General features: G+C 39.7%; 1 protein-coding gene across 1 annotated transcript in view; it reads left to right on the top strand.

The window, feature by feature from the left end:
• Positions 1-6,356: 6,356 nt before the first annotated feature.
• Positions 6,357-16,216, top strand: part of SLC15A5 (solute carrier family 15 member 5) — a 29,004-nt gene continuing 19,144 nt past the window's right edge. Inside the window, exons 1-4 of the mRNA XM_018919708.3 lie at positions 6,357-6,711; positions 8,395-8,617; positions 12,528-12,697; positions 14,504-14,724. Coding sequence (XP_018775253.3) covers positions 6,357-6,711; positions 8,395-8,617; positions 12,528-12,697; positions 14,504-14,724 — 969 coding nt within the window. The remainder of the gene's footprint in view (positions 6,712-8,394; positions 8,618-12,527; positions 12,698-14,503; positions 14,725-16,216) is intronic.

Genomic DNA, 16,216 nt, shown 5'->3' with positions numbered 1-16,216 from the left:
TCACCTCCCTTTACCTGCTGACCAGGCTGACACCTGTCATGAAGAACAAAACCTCGATCAAAAATCAGTTTTAATGAGAAAATATTGGCCATTACAAGAGAAACATTTTAAATTCTGCCAGCTTCTCCCTCAATCAAGCCACACAAGGCACTGTAGACAAGGTCTGGAGGGACTCACACAGTCCTTCTCAGCTTGTGGGTGTTCAAGTTTGCAGATGGATAAATAAAATTATGTTACACTCCTTTCTGTGCTAGCTTACAAAGCAGAAATGTGCATGAACCTATAAGGGAAATAGAAAAGGTTTCAAGAGGACGGTCTGAAACTTCCTGCCATGAACTTTTGTGTGATCATCTGTGTGATTTTATATGGGCAGAAAATCTGGGGTTCATACATTGACACATTGACACAACCTGTGCACATTTGTGAGATTCCAGATATTATTTTATGGATAAAACTGAAAACTTTGAGTTCTTTTTTGAATACTTTTCCCTTTGTAAAAGGATGCTCTGCTGGGTCCAGCCTTCAGCTCTCATTTTCTACCATTCTTGGGCCAAAACTGTACTTTTCTCAGAGGGTGCTTTTCTCTCTCCTGTCTGTTGAAGCATTTCTCTTCTGCAGACATAATTAACTATTCATTGACATGGAGCCTTGCATTTGCCTCTTCCCAAATTCCAGGAGAGCAGTCCTAATCTCTAGGTTAGGAAGATCAGCTCCCATACAGCTCACAAATTTTGACACAATGTGAAGCAGGAGAGATTAAAGACTACCTGGGCACTGCAGTGGTAGTGCAGTGCCCAGGTGGGAGATCTGCTGTCAATCCCCTGCTCTGATGGAGATTTGCTTCTAAAAAAGATGCTGACACCTTTTCCTGGCTCCTCTGAAACGAGCTCTGTTGGAAGAGGGATGAATTAAGAGCAGAAACTCCTCCACCACATAGCACTTATATATGTATTTTAGAATACTAACCACAGTCTACTAAATGGACTTGAATATAAATGAACTGTCACTATGGGAGAATAGTTGAAATCATCTTGGATGTACAGATAATATTGTCTCAACTGTGAACTCTGCTTTAGAATCTCATTTCAGCCTCTACCTAAAAATCTATATGTCAAAAGAAAATATCCTGGGTGCCATCTACAAACTATAACATGACACAAAAAAGCCATCTTTCTGTATGATAGAGCTACTTCTAATTTTCCCATTAGACCAAACGACACCATAAAGAATATCTGCCAACAACATGATATAAAACCACACCATGCATCATGAAAAATAATTGCAATTCAATTACTCCTGAATTATAAAACCGTCAGCTAGGTGCAATAAAGACAAAAGCTTTAGAACATATGATAAACTGCTTAGCATAGACAATTAGATATGTTTGAACAAAATCCCCAAAATAAAACATGTGCAGTTTGAAGGAACAGGGTAATCATGCCAAAATAATTCTCATTTATAGTAAATGTTTGAGGATCAGCAATTTTAAAACCATCTCCCTGGGAAAAAAAAAATCAAAATAAATTAGCACTCATAGAGTGTAAAGTGAATTCCTCACTCAGAGAGGTCATGCCCTGCAACTGGGCAAGAAACTTTTTCCTTCTCTCATCTTCCTTAGAGTCTGCTCTGCCAAAGTATTTTGTGTTGCTGCTCAGCATCACAGAATGGGTGAGGAAGGAACCTCTGGCTGGTTTGAAGGAACCTCTGGCAATTTTCTGCTCTCCCCCACCTGCTCAGAGCAGAGTCACTGCAGCAGCTGGCTCAGCACTGTCAGGTTTTTAATATCTTAAATGCAGATTCTGCTTCATCCTCACCGGGCAGCCTCTTTCAGTATTTGACAACCTCACAAGTTTTTAATTATTCCTAAACTGAGTTCCCTCTGTTTCACTTTGTGCCCACTGCCTCTTGTCCTGTCAGTGGGCAGCTCTGAGGAGAGCCTGTTCTCTGCCTTCTTTGCACCTTCCCTTCAAGTGCTTTTAGACATTAATAGGAACCCCCTGAGCCTTCTCTGCTCCAGGCTCAGCAGAGCCAGCTCTGCCAGCCTCTGGTCATGCCAGGGATGCTTCAGTGCCCTCAGCATCTCCATGGCCCTTCACTGCACTCACTCCAGGGTGTTCACATCCTGTACATCCTTGTCCTGCTTTCCTGCCATGGAAAAAGCCATGGAATTCCTGCTTCATGTCCTGTCTGTGCTTTTGCCATACTCCCTGCTTAAATAAGAAAGAGAGAGGCACAAAAATGACACTGGGGGGAAAGTAGGATTCAGGGATTTTGCAGGACAAGCAGAGGAAATAAAGGTTATAGCAGAAGATATCCTGTCTGCACTCTCCACCAGGACCTCTTGGGAGAGGAGTTTAATTCTCTGTCTTGGTCTGCTGCATTTCAGCAGAATAAAGACAATGGCTTTCCCACACTGTTTCTGATTATTACTATATCAGGAAAAACCAAATATACTTCTTAAAATACAGCTTTTCTATAAATTTAAAGTCTTAACTTGCACTTTCACAGACAAAAGTTGCCATGGAAAAAGGCAGACATAACATGCCTCCTGCAGCAAGGCAGAACTGGGTGAGGTTTCCAGTTAACATCTGGCTAAAGTGTTGAAACTTTTGCCAAAACACTTACCAAAGAGAAAATAAAATTATTCAAGGTTGATGTGGTACCATAGTTCCAGACTTCTCAGAGAATTCCTCATATAATCAGTCATTTTAAGAACTGGTAATTTCACAGATGCCACTTTTCAGGCTTTAAAGTGTCCTTAAAAAAAAAAAAAAAGAGAGAGATCTTTATAAAAATATAAAACAATTTCATTTTTAGTAGATTTGCTAATATAACAGATTTTATAAATTGCTTTTCTCAAACTCATGATGACCACATTTCAGTTTATTAATTGACCTCCACTTGGGGTTTGCAGTATTCACTCTTCTGGTATGTAGTCAGACAAATGCTATGCAGCATTTTTACTGGTGCTGATGAAGATTCTCAGAAGCATCAGATATGGGGTTGAAATTCTGGGAACTCCAAAAGAAGCACTGCCATAATCTGTCACTGTTCTCTCTCAGGCCAGAGTACTCTGAGACTCCAGGGCAGAAATCACTGAAATAACAGTGAGGTAACAATTCCAACAAAAGAAGTTTCATTATTCACCTGTGACATAGGAGATGTTGGGCACACATTGTCCAACAAAAGAACAAAAAAATTAATAGAAAAAGCCAAAGTTCACCCTAGAAGCTAAGTTGTTATCATTCCTTTTTTAACTACAAACCCCTTGCTCTGCATTTCTTCTGTCTTTTAAATTTTAATCCTCAAGTCAGTGGTCATTGAGCCAGCTTCTCAAACCATGCAAAGTTAATAGGAATCCTGGTGATAACTGGAAAGATTTGACCCATGGAATGTTTTATTTACAAGTGTGAAAATTCTGGTGTTGCATTGTCAGCCTTGTCCACAGCAATTCTCTTTCCACCCCAGTTATTTAGCAGGAACCACAGCCACTGATATGATGATGGGCAACACCTTTCACATCTTCTTTAAAAAAGAATAAAGCTGAATTAAATTTACTAAAAAATTAGAGAGACTGACTTTTCTAGAACACAAACAGAGGTCTAAAGCCACTATTACCTTTTAGCTAAAACTGTTGTGCTGGACACTGAAGTTCTGCCTCTTCAATTTCAGTAAATAACACCTCTACAATAAAAACACTGACAACTATCCCTTATCAGAGAAAATTAGTAGAAATTTTCAATTCCAGCCTGAGCAGCTTAATTCACTTGCCTAATGTTAATGTGTAGGTTCTAGTATGAGAAAAAGTAACCTTTAACCTGGGGTGGGAGGGCACCAAATAGCAGCTCTTTTATTAACATTCTCTCATGGGCTGACACCTCCATGTGAGAAATAAGGATTTTTATAAACCTTCTTCCAAGATGTGACTGCTACATTTTCAGATCTTTAAAGATTTGTTTAAAAAAACACACCAAGTCCTTGTTGGCAGAGAGCAGTACCACCAGAAGGGCTGGATTTTGAAATAGCAGTTATTTTATGTGTCCAGTTTCTAGGAGCTCCAGTATATATAAATCTCTACATATATTAATGCAAATAATAGAGGTTTTTCATCTGGCTTTTTGCAGCTTTATTACCTTGGGTAAGAATAAGCCAATTGAATGCCTGATGATTCAAGTAGAATTCACTAGAAAACATGTCAAGGAAATAGGCTGACCACCTATAACTGCTGCAGCAGTGATTAAAAAAGTGAATCAATAAAGATCCTATTGCTGCATGAAGCTGTGCATTCTGTTAGCACTGCCCATGGTAATCATGTACTGATTGATCTGGGACTGTCAGCACCACACCCTTATTGATCACATGCAAAGGCAATTCAAAAGTAATCATGAAAATCACCCAATTCCTGCTTTCCAAGGCATTTATAAAGCTTGGTCAATGATGCTCTTTCCCTAGTTTGTAACCCCAAATTTGGGTAAATGCAAGCACATGAGGACTAAGAGCCATGCCAGCTAGGAGCCCTGCTCTCTGTGCTGCTTCCCAGGATGTGATCCACTGTGAGCTGCCAGCACCCATGAGAACAGGTAAACTTGGCCCTCTGAAGGAAAACAGAGTATTTTACATTCAAATGTCTATCAGAGGAAGGGTTTATTTGTCCTTATGCTTTCTATCTGATGTTAAAATATAGTTGTATTTGCTTAAAGAAAAAGGAAAAAAATATTTTATTTATTAGATAAAACATGAAGCTGTTCTGTTCATGCAACAGAAGATATGTGCACCACTGAGTTAAATCACTTTTATCTGTCCTGTGTTAGTTTGTGATTGGCTTCTTTAGGCTTTGATGAAGAAACTAAGCTGAGTTATGCTTTTGACTTCTCTGGTTGGTTTGCTCAAAGGAGGATCATTTTAGCTATCATGGATCAGCTGAATGTCTCTGAAAACAATGAAGTTTTTGCTCTCTGAGTTCTTATTTTAGGCTTGTAATAGATTAAAAGTGTATTTAATTTTAGGAAACAGCCTATTACTACTTAGATTTAAACTTCAGAGTTTTTAAGCTCTGTGTCTGAATCATGGGGTTTTTTTTTTGTTTGGTTTTTTTTTTAGGTAATCTTGGAATCTTTATTCATGCTGGTTATATACTATTGTGCTTCTGCTTTGTGATGTAGTAGTTCTCATATTCTAAATAGAAGAGGCCAAATTTGGGTAGCTATAAGGACAGGTGGAAGCAAATTGCTGAACCCATATCTCAGAAAATGCCTTCAGAAACACTGAGAGCTCTGTTTAGAGAAGCTGACCTGGTGTTCCACTTCCTTGTAACTTGTGCATGATTTACATTTGCACGAGACAGATGTGGGATGCTTCCAGTTGTTGGTGGGAGCATTTTTGATCAGGTGTTAGTGATCTTAATGAGCTCCAGAAAAGGGAGAAGGTGAGCTGGGAAATCAGCAGACTTTGCTGTGGATAAAGTAGCAGGAGCATTGTAAAGCACTATGAGTTTGGCTCTTCCTAATTACCTTTCAAGGCTGTGCTAGCTTTTGTGTGAAATGAGAGAAAACATGAAACATTGCCTGTGCCCCTGCCCCTTCTGGTGCATGGTTCCTACAGGGCAGAATCTGCCTGAAGAAACAGATTTGGACTAGGCTGCTTTTAGGTTCCTCTTTTTTCTTTTGATTATAAATTCAACTTACTTTATTTTAAAACTTGTTTTTCTAACTTAAACCTAGTAGCATTGCTTATTTTTATAATTACCTTTATCTGAATTTCAACCAGAAATAGAAAGAAATAGCACAATCATTTGATAATGTTAACCTTAAAAAAAAATCCCTGTCTTTATCTCTTTGCTGTTTTTCACTTGTTGCCTAATTAAAGTATTGGATGGTTTTAACCAAATTATTTTCTCAATCTGTTATTTGAATTCTGCTGAAAATGTTAGCTTTCATGTGTGTTTAAACCTTTATCTTTAACATACAGATTGAGTTTAGCATACAGTATTGGATTCACATAATTTAATAGGTAATATAATTCTGGGGAAAAAAAATCTCTTTCACCCCCAAGTGAACTAATTAAATAAACTACTTAACTTCCTAGTGTTGCTATAATCAGAAACTGAAACGTTCATGTAGTTCTTAGATTTTTTGTTGTTGTTTTTGGGGTTGTTTTAAATATTCTTTGATCCTATATGTAATATCTCAAAAGTGACAGGTGCCCTAAGAAATTGTAGTAGCAGAGTGTGGAATTCAAAGCGAGACTCTTACCAGTCTGCTAATGACAGTGGAGGAGCACAGGGCTGTACCTGTAACTCAAGCTGATCTACTCAAAAAAAAAAATTAAAAATAAAAATTAAAAAAACCAAGACGGGCATGCCTGATGCAGACACGCAGGAGAAGGGATTTTTGAACCACATGGCCGACAAGGAGCAACAGCCTGGGAGCAGCAGCCCTGCTGGGAAGGTGCCTGAAGGTGAGAAGAAGCTGCACGAGGCCGTGTGCGTGCTGCTGGTGGAGCTGTGCGAGAGGTTCACCTTCTTCGGCATCGTGTGCAACATGATCCTCTTCTGCACTGCCAGGCTGGGCTACCCCAGCCACCAGGCAGCCATGGTCAACATGTGCTTCGTGGGCACCTCCACGCTCACCCCAGTGCTGGTGGGCTGGCTGGCAGAGTACCTGGTGGGGAGGACCAAGCTGGTGTGCATCTGCATGTTCCTGCACTTCCTAGGTGGGTGACAGCGCCGTGTTTCACTGGCTCTCCTGTAGAAATGTGCTCTTGAGCAGGGTGTTTGGCATCTCCACTAACAGCTGATTGCTCAGCTCCTCCTCTGCAAAGTGCACTGCAGTGTTGGCACCTTTGCAGCTTTCAGTGAGACAAAGCAGGGTTTGTGTGTGCATCTTGTGTAGCTGGTGCACAAGCTTGGCTCCTCTGAAGTGGGTCAGATGCTGACAGCAAGGATGCTTGACTCTTAAAACTGGTCCCTAAGGTTATCAGTGTTTGTCACAAATTCCAAGCTTAGAGAATTTAGGAACTGCTTCCCCCCGTTAGGAGTAAGATAATATGAAAAGGTGCAAAGGACTTTTGTATTTGGACAAGAGGAAAAGTATTTAAGAACACACCAGTATCCACAACCTTTCCCTTAAGCATCCTAATGCCTGCACTGAGGGCCTGCCTGCTGTTGGCACATTCTGAACCTTCCCTGGGTATTATTTTGAGCACTTTTTAGAGAAAAAGCACTGCTCAACCAAAACCCACCTGTTCTGTAGCAGGTAGGGCATCTCCCATGTGCTCTTTTGCCCTCCTGCTGTAGGGCATCTTCCAGCACAACCTCCTGGTTACTCTGTCAAATTAAACCAGGTTCTTGCTTCTTGCTTGGACCAGTTGTTGAGCAAGTCTGATTTCTACAGCAGCCAGGCAGTTATTGTTATTTAGACATGCAACAAAGCAAGTAAAACAATATCAGAATATTCCTGAAATGTTCTTGAGCTGTTTGCAAAACCATTATTCAAGCAGTCTGGAACAATGCTTGCTGTTGTGTTCCACTGTTTCTCCTTTGGTGTTCTGGTTTAAATCTCTTTCTGCCACTTGTCCTTTCAGAGTTTTTCTTAAAGTAGAGGATTGGAGACACAAACACAATTTGATGCATTTGGGTATTGCTGTAACCAGAACATTTCTTCCTTTGGAGATAAATCATTAAATATTTCTGATATGTTAAAGTTTAATGTGCAGTCATGGTAGTGGCCAATACTGGTGCTGTTGAAGCAGCAATATATTTAAGCTTTAAGTCCATTAAAGCTTGAAAAATCTGACTAAATCTGAAAGACTTGCTTTGCAGACTAGAAGAGGCAAATGCAATTCATGGCAGTGCTTCTATGGCTAAATTTTCTGAAAATCATATTTTCTGTGAAGCTGCTGCAGAAAAAAAAAATCCCCACAAAAGTTATGAGAATTTATTTCTTAAATTATCATTCCTATTACAATTCTGGGATTTTAGAAGGAAAAAAAAATCTGCACTCCACTGTTGGATGTTTTGTGAGGTTTTTTGATGAATTGGTGGTTCAGTTGATAGAAGAACCTGAATCCTTGCAAGCACTTCAGAGGAGGTTTGGCTTGTAACTTGTGCATGCATTTACATTTGCACAAGACAGATGTGGGATGCTTCCAGTTGTTGGTGGGAGCATTTTTGATCAGGTTTTAGTGATCTTGTGGTGTGTTCTTGAGTGGTATTGCTTTACATAGCAACATCCAAAAACATTCTGCCTCTCTACAGAATTCTGCACTTTTCTGTTGCTTGTCCTTGATTTCCCATTTGTCTTTTCATGCCTGCATAGAACATACCTGCTCTAAAAAACACAAGTCTCATTGCTCTGGTTCCAATTCCTTTCCAATGACCATCCCTCTCCATTCCAGGCACAGCCCTGCTGCCTGTGGTCTCATTCCCCTTCGAAGACGTTCACATCGACAGGCGGCACGTCCTCCTCACCCTGCCCAAAAGGGAACAGAAAATTGTCTTCTACTTTGCACTCCTCACAGCCAGCCTGGGACTTGGAGGCATCAGAGCCATTGTGTGCCCTCTGAGTGCCTACAGCCTCGAGGACTGTGGGCCAAAGGAGCTGCTTTCATTTTTCAACTGGTGGGTAATTTAATGTTGATAAATATCTGTTAGGAGTGATGGACAATTGCCTTGAAATGCAAAGATTCTGTGCATGGTGGGTTCCATGGTTTGTTTTTAATGGCAAAACTTTTGAGATTTTTTTGGAACAGTTTCCAAGAGTTCAAACATTTCCTGACTTCTTCCTTTTGCTCATAGATGATAATCTCTTTTGGCCACCTACAGAAGTGCTCAGTCAGAGTTTTCAGGATTTGCCCAAATACTCAAAAGACTTGCTAACATTTTTGCTGTTGGAACACCATACTCCATTTGGTTTTCTGCCTTTAGGATATTTTACTGCTGCCCTCTAACAGTGGCAACATTCAATGATATATTGAGATGTACATCAGGGTAAATTTTTAGCAGCAGACTACTGGTTTGCTGGAAGTCAGGGTTGTGAGTTGTCTCAAACTAAACTCAGTGGTAGGGATCTGCTGCTTATTTGTTTATTTCAGCTTTGTTGCTGAGAAGTTCTGGCATCTGATAAACCATTTGGCATTTGTATTTTGGTTGATTTTTTTTTTTTTAATTCTTTAGGAAAAATTGCTCTTAACATAGTTCTTAAAAATCAGCGTTTGGATTTTAATTTTTTTTTTGTATTAATTATCTCTTTCTCCGTGCATCAGGAAGGTAATTTTTGATGGTTTGTTTGCCCTTATTTTCCCCTTCTGTAGCCCTATAAAGAGTGCTATATTTTCTTATTAAACCATGCAGTGGGACTCTCCATATTTCTGCTTCAAGCTAGTGTGAAAGAAAGCCCTGAACTGCCCTTTTTTTTCTCCTTTACATGCATGGTTATTAAAATAAAAACTGAGCACATTTGCATATTAACAATGCAATGCTGGAGAATCGATGAAGATCTTGGTGAATCAGATCTCTCCTCCTTTGGGGATGGCTTTCCTGGCTATTCTTTTTTCCTCCAATTATGTTAATACCAAGGAGTTTTGAATTTAATCCAAACTTCAGTGAATAAAGTAGCTTTACCAAAGGTGGATGAGACTGTTTAGTTCCTTAGAGCTGATTCTGCCTCCTTGACCTGCCCATAGCAGAGAAGAGGGAAAAAAAATCCTTCCTTTTTACTCTATTCTGAGTTTTAATCCTTAATTAGCAACATCATTTTGATTAAATAAGGCTCTGGGGGATTAAGTCTGGAGAGCAATCAGTTGCTCTGAAGGATAGCTCTGGAGAGTTTATTGTACTGTGGTCTTAGCCATTCAGAATTGTGTTTAATCAAAGTGACATTTCTCAGTGTTGATTACAAAGGAGATAAAATACGAATAAAAAGTTCCTTGGGGGAATCCAAATGGGTCAGTTCTTGGAACTTTGGAAATATTAATAAAGGTACATCAAAAAAATTTAATTTTTGTACTGGCACCCAAGGAGGGGCTTTGGAATACAATCTCAGAATTTAGAAAAATGAGGGGTTCATTCTAAGCATTTTTAATCTCAATAAACCCTTGAGAATATATTCACTGTTTCTTGGTAGCCTGTTCTCTCTTGTTGGATGTTTGTCATGGGACTGAATTTCAAAATTATATAAAATGGGATGGCATACTCTTGATGAGTTTGAGTCTGGTCTTATCCAAGTTCTGTTTAAAAAATCAGGATTATTGAATTAAAGATTGGGTTAAAAGTCCTGGTAGTTACCTGTTTTCTAATTCAATCCTTCAAGAAGATTGGCTGGCACATCTTATGCTTGGTTCTAAGCTGCAGTATGTACTGTGGCTCTGACCTTATAAATAAATAGAATATACCAATTCTAAGTGAAGAAGTGACTTGGCTTCTGTTGGATTAAATTTTTCTAGGTCCTCCTGCATTTCCAGGGCTTCCAAGTTCTGTTTTGCAGGAGGATAACTATGTTCTGTCTGTGGGGGCAGAGCACGAGAGCCAAGGGTACAGTGAGAATGGGCAGAGCTGTACGTTGTCTTACAGACTTGTAAAAAACTGCAGAGAATGTGAGACCAATGGTATTTTCCACCCTCACTCTGGTTTTTTTCCCATATATTGCAGATCAATTTCTGCCATTTCCTCAATACACTTTACTTGGACTTTTAAAAATTTTTTTCTACCTCTTTAGGATTTTTCCCCCACTTTGTTTTTGCAGAGAACTCCACAGTGATTCTGAGAAAACTGACCCCCTCCTACCAAGCTGTAGAAACACAAACAACACTTTTCAATAAGACCACCTGGATGTTACTTTAAAGTTTCCACCACACATGCATTTCTGTAAAATGTTTTAAGAAGAGTATGAGGTTTATGTGGGCTTGTAGAATTTGTGTCTGGGATGCAGTCTTGAAATGAACTCCTCAAGTTGGCTTTTGGCTCTCATTGTGAAGAGGCCTTTCAGGAAGGAGCTCTTCCCTGCAAAACTAGACAGAATATTCAGCTTGATGTATCTAACTAATCTTCCATGCCCTGTGATGAGCTGAAACTCTTGATGTAATAAAGGCCCCAAAAGTGATCTGCTGCTGTCAGTACAATGTGAGCACAGCCCAGAATTCTGGAATGGGTGTTGAGGTTCATCTTTCTTGTTTTGGCCATAGGGATTGCTGAACACATTGGTTGGGTTGTTTTTATTCTCTGTTTTGTAAAAGGACAGGAAGTTTACATTTCTGTCATAACGTTGCTATGCAGCAGTGAAAAATGAAAGTGCTCTCCTGTTTTTCCTGCTCAGGGTTTTCTTTGGATGCTCCTATTTCCAGCCAAACACTCATGAAAAATATCAGGACCTTGGGTAGCTCAGGCACAACTCTTTAAAAAGTTTGGAAAACAGCCACTGAAGCTTCTGAGTTAATAATTGTCAGTTAAGAATTGATTCCAAACTTTGACACAAGTTCTAGCCAAATGAGTCATGTAATTACATTTTTTAAATGCTTTAGTTGGATGGGTCAATATTTTTATGTACAAAATTCCTCCGACTGTATCATCATCAAGGAACATAATTCCAAATCTTTTGTCACTGAGAAGATAATTCTAGATTCATTAGCCCAAATGCTCAAGTTCAAACAGCATGCATGATGCAGAAGTGGCACTGAACAAGAAAATGAGCTTTTCTTCTTCCAGTAATACGTATTAGGCTTTATAATTGTGTATTTCACCTTCAAATGAAACCTGCTACGGCTCCAGCAAAGGCAGAGCAATCTCTTCTTGCAGCTGCTTCCTGACTGTAATATTTGACACATTGGGACAGCATTGCCCAATAATTGTGCTCTTTTCAGGGGTTCCAAACTGCAGTAGGCCTGCCACTAGTGGTATGCCATCTGCTTCCAGCAGTGTGATTTATCCTTTGGACATCTTCTCTGATTAGGAGGGGCTCAGTACTTGCTTGGGAAGCACCTCTACTACAAATTACAGTCTCAGAGAAAATTATGGTGGGGAAACTCCTTATCAAGATATTCCAGAAGCCAACAAAAATTCAAGCTGAGCCTTGCAACTAATAACTGATAAATCAAATTTTAATAATTCTTGCATTTTTTAACATTTAATATTTCTTAACCAAAGGGTGGTGGCATTAAGACATTTCTCTCTTAATCTTGAAGCACATGATTGGGTGATATTTCATACGCAAAACTTGTTACCAGATATTAAATGTGTAAATGGTAAATGTTGATGTATTTAATTAATGTCACCCACAAGAATATTTCTAGTACCAGACTGATAATTTGTTCAGCTCTGCTGCCTTAGAACACTTACTTTAATCATATACCTCTTGGAGCTGAGACATTTGAGTGAAAATCTGTTTTAATTGCTGTGCTAATGTGTGCATGGTACTGATGCTGTCCATGATTACTACACTTAACCATGCCTTTAATTGGATGTTTTAATCTGCTGTAAAAGCTTTTATATTATTCAGCCTCTGCACTTTTCTCTCTCTCTTGTCTGTGTGTTCCAGGTTTCACTGGCTGGTTAACTTGAATTCAGCAGTGGTTTTTGTCAGCATTTCTTACATCCAGCAGTCTGTGGCCAAGAACCTTGGCTTTCTTATCCCATTTGTGTCTGGGCTTATGGCTATGATCACAATTCACATGGTTCGGGGTGAAATGATCTACAAACCCAAAACAGGTAAGAGGCAGCTCTGTCTCCATCTTCAAAGACTACTTTGACAGAAGAAATAGATTTGCTTACCTAAACTATTTCTTCTACAACTCTGCCTTGTTTGGTGGTAGATCCTTGGGGTTTAGGCCTCCAAAATCTGGCTGAAAAATTCTATCCATCCTCTGGAGAGTTGGGGTAGGCTGTAAAAGTGGGAAGCAGTCTCTGGTAAACTCGTGGTTGTTTTCTGCTGTGTCAGGGCATGTGTCACAGTGCTTGTCTGTGCAGGAGGAGATGTAACATGCCTGGAATTTATCTTGTCATGTTTCATTCAGCCTTTTTTCTGCCCAACCCCTCACATTCCAAAGGAAAGGAGAGGGCCATGACCATTTTGGAGACCAGGTCAGATGAGCCAGGACACAGCTGAGCTGCTGCTTTACTTACTGGGCTTGTCGTGGGGCACTCAGTGCATCTTCTGATTTCCAGCCTGACTGGGCTCAGACCCTTGCAGAGCAGTAGCAGCCCATTACTGCTTCTTATTCCCTTTTTGTGTATGTCCAATCTCCAGTGCAAAGCAAAATCACATTTCTCTGACTTAAAACATCTCATTACAAGCTCTGCCAATGAATTGAGCTAGTACCAAATTTCCTGATGTCTTTTATTTACTTCTCTCACTAACTCTGCTTTGAGAGTCCCACTTATTTTGTGGTTAGCTTCTTAGTCAATTCACTCTGGAATTCTGTACTTTTTTTTTCTTTTAGTCTTCAGATTTGCTCCTAAAATCTAGGTCTGAAACTTAAACATCACTTACAATGAGTGGTGAGAATAGTTGCCAAGTCCTACAAAACTGTAAATATTCTACCAACTCTCTATTTTCGGGTTTGGATATGCTATTTTAGATTTTATTTTATAGTGACAATAATTCCACACAGCCAGGGAGTTTTAAATATTAGTTTATCTTATCAAATGCCCTTACTTAAGTACTTTAAAGCAAGAAATTCCAGTAGGTGCCAATGGATATTTCTAGAAAATCATTTCCAGATCAGAGAGAGTAGGGAGACATTTTCATTCTGCAATCTTAGTTCATTTTGGGTTTTGGAAAGTATTAATTTATAGATACTCAACTTATTGTGCTGCTTTAGCACTCAGAAAAACACAGAAGTGCCACAACCCCCATTTGTATCGATGGCAATTTGCCAAAGGTAAATGAACCTGCATTTCCAAGCCTGAAGCTAACAGTTTGTGCTCATTCTACTTTTATTTCATCTGAGAAACAAGTTGGCAATTCCTGAACCCAGTAACCAGTCAATAAGTTGTAATATGCCAAGTACTAGACTGGAAACTCCTCTTTTGTCCTGCATGCTACTTGGAAGACCTGAGATGATAATTCTGGCCTTGGAATTCATCCATGAAAATTCTCTTTATTCTACAACTGTTTTTTAAATTCTTTTTCCTTCTCACTTCGCTACTGCCCTTCCCTTGCTACTGGACTTCAGCAGGCATTCAGTAAATGGAAAGTAAGTATGAATTTCCTTTGTTTTTACCTGCTCAACCAGAGAAACACATGATGGTGTGGTAATAGAAGGAACTCTTCTCCATGGCTGTTGGACAGGATTGCTTCTGTAACAATGTTGTTGCAAACCAACTGTGTTCAAAAGAGAATTTTTTAAACAAATCCAGAGCTGTGACCTTTCCCCTCCCTAAAAAGACCTAAAGGTGAATACACCAGCTTGTGCTTTCCCTCCCAAAGTGTTTTGTCTCGGCTGATGTTCATCTTGACAGCAGGTAAAAACACATCAACGTTTAGACATGTCTAACTTCTCTGCTTGCTTGCAGACAGTTCCCTGCTGACAACTTTTGGGGTGATTTTTAGTGCCCTGAGGACGGGCTGTGCGCGCCACCGCTACCTCTGCCCAGCCGTGCCCAGCTGGCTGGACCACGCCAAGGAAAACCACGGGGGCCACTACAGTGAGACCCAGGTGGAGGGCACAAAGTCCCTGGCCAGACTCTTCCCCTTGTTCACTTTCCAGATTCTCTACAGAACGTGTGTTATGCAGGTGGGTACACAGCTTTTAAACAAAAATCCTGGAACAGGCTCTGGCCCAAGTTTAGCACCGTCTCTCTAGGTGTGTTTTCTCTGGCTGTTGCTTTGCCAGATGAGCAGCCTTGCAAAGCAGCTCTAATTGCCTAAGAATATACCTTGGGTTAGCCTCTGGTCCCCTCAAATAATGAGAATTGACTTGGTCAAGACTCATTAAGAAGCTTGTTGTGAGTGCTTGCTGCTTCTTTCTTGGAACCTTTTTTCTGGCTGAACCATCTTGTGTGAGAGTCCTGCTCTCCCCGTGATGCCATGTCACAGTGACCAACACTGTGTTCTTGAGGAATGCAATTTTCCAATGTGTTCCCTCACTTTTGGGGGGAGGTAGCAAATCTTTATTTGCTCTTTTGGTTGCATATTTCTCCTACACTTTGGACAGGCTCGTGTGGCTGCTGTACCTGCAGTGGAAGTGGGTGGGTTGCCAATCCTTTCACAGCCCCTCTGTCAGGTGTGTCTGATGTAAATGTAAATGTGTCAAGAAACTCTTTAAGCTGACACAATTCCTTCAGATTCCTTTCTGTCTGGATGATCCTGGAGTTGGAGGCAACTGAAATGATGAGTTTGAGCTGGCTTGTAAATTCATTTTTACTCCTTGGTTAAAATGCTGCTTAAGGAAATTCTTACAAATGTGTGCCATGTACTGCTTCACAGGCACTTCCTCATGCCATCACTCCATGTTCCATCCATCTGCCTCATTCTTTCTCCTCTTCCCTCCCCAATTCCTCCCTCCCCCCAAAAAAGTTTTAGAATTGAAGAGATGGGGAAGATCTTGAGATGGTCAGAGAATCCAAATTTATTGTGGAGTACAAATGCTTCTATAGTATTTTAGGAAGGCTAGTAATATTTTACTTCATTGATTGGGTTAGTCATCACATGAACAAACATACATATTACAACATCTCTTGCTTGCAGAGGTTGATGTAATTTTCTCTTTCTGTTAAGTCAGTCTGATTTAATCCTCTTGCAATGTTCAAAGATGTTTGTTTTTGTCAAGGCTTCCTGTTATCAAACCTCTTATGCTAACCAGGTCCAAAGTCCATCATCTGTCTTGTGTGTCCCAATACAACAAATCCCAAAAAAACAAAAAAAAAAAAAAAAAATCAAGACCAAAACCATACATACATGACCAAGATTATGCACTGGTGATCACATGAAAATTAGAGATATTATCATTTATCAAGTTGATTATAAAGTATTTATCTAGAAAACACAGATGTCTTTCCACTGCTGAAGGAAGTTAATCCTTTGGCAGAATTTCCAAGTTTAAGGCTCTTTCTCAAACTCAGAGATAGATCAGTATCTTTTTGGTAAAGATTAATAATATTTTCTTCATAATATTAAGTTAACAGCTTTCAGGGCCTGTGATTCATGTTGATGATATTTTAATTCCTATTCAGAAGTTCATTCTTATTTGCAATAGGCATTGGAAAGAAGGAACCAATGAAATTTGA

Source organism: Serinus canaria, chromosome 1A (genome assembly GCF_022539315.1).
Source record: "Serinus canaria isolate serCan28SL12 chromosome 1A, serCan2020, whole genome shotgun sequence".
In the NCBI taxonomy this organism is placed as follows: domain Eukaryota; kingdom Metazoa; phylum Chordata; class Aves; order Passeriformes; family Fringillidae; genus Serinus; species Serinus canaria.
This window is presented reverse-complemented; position numbering and strand designations above follow the sequence as displayed.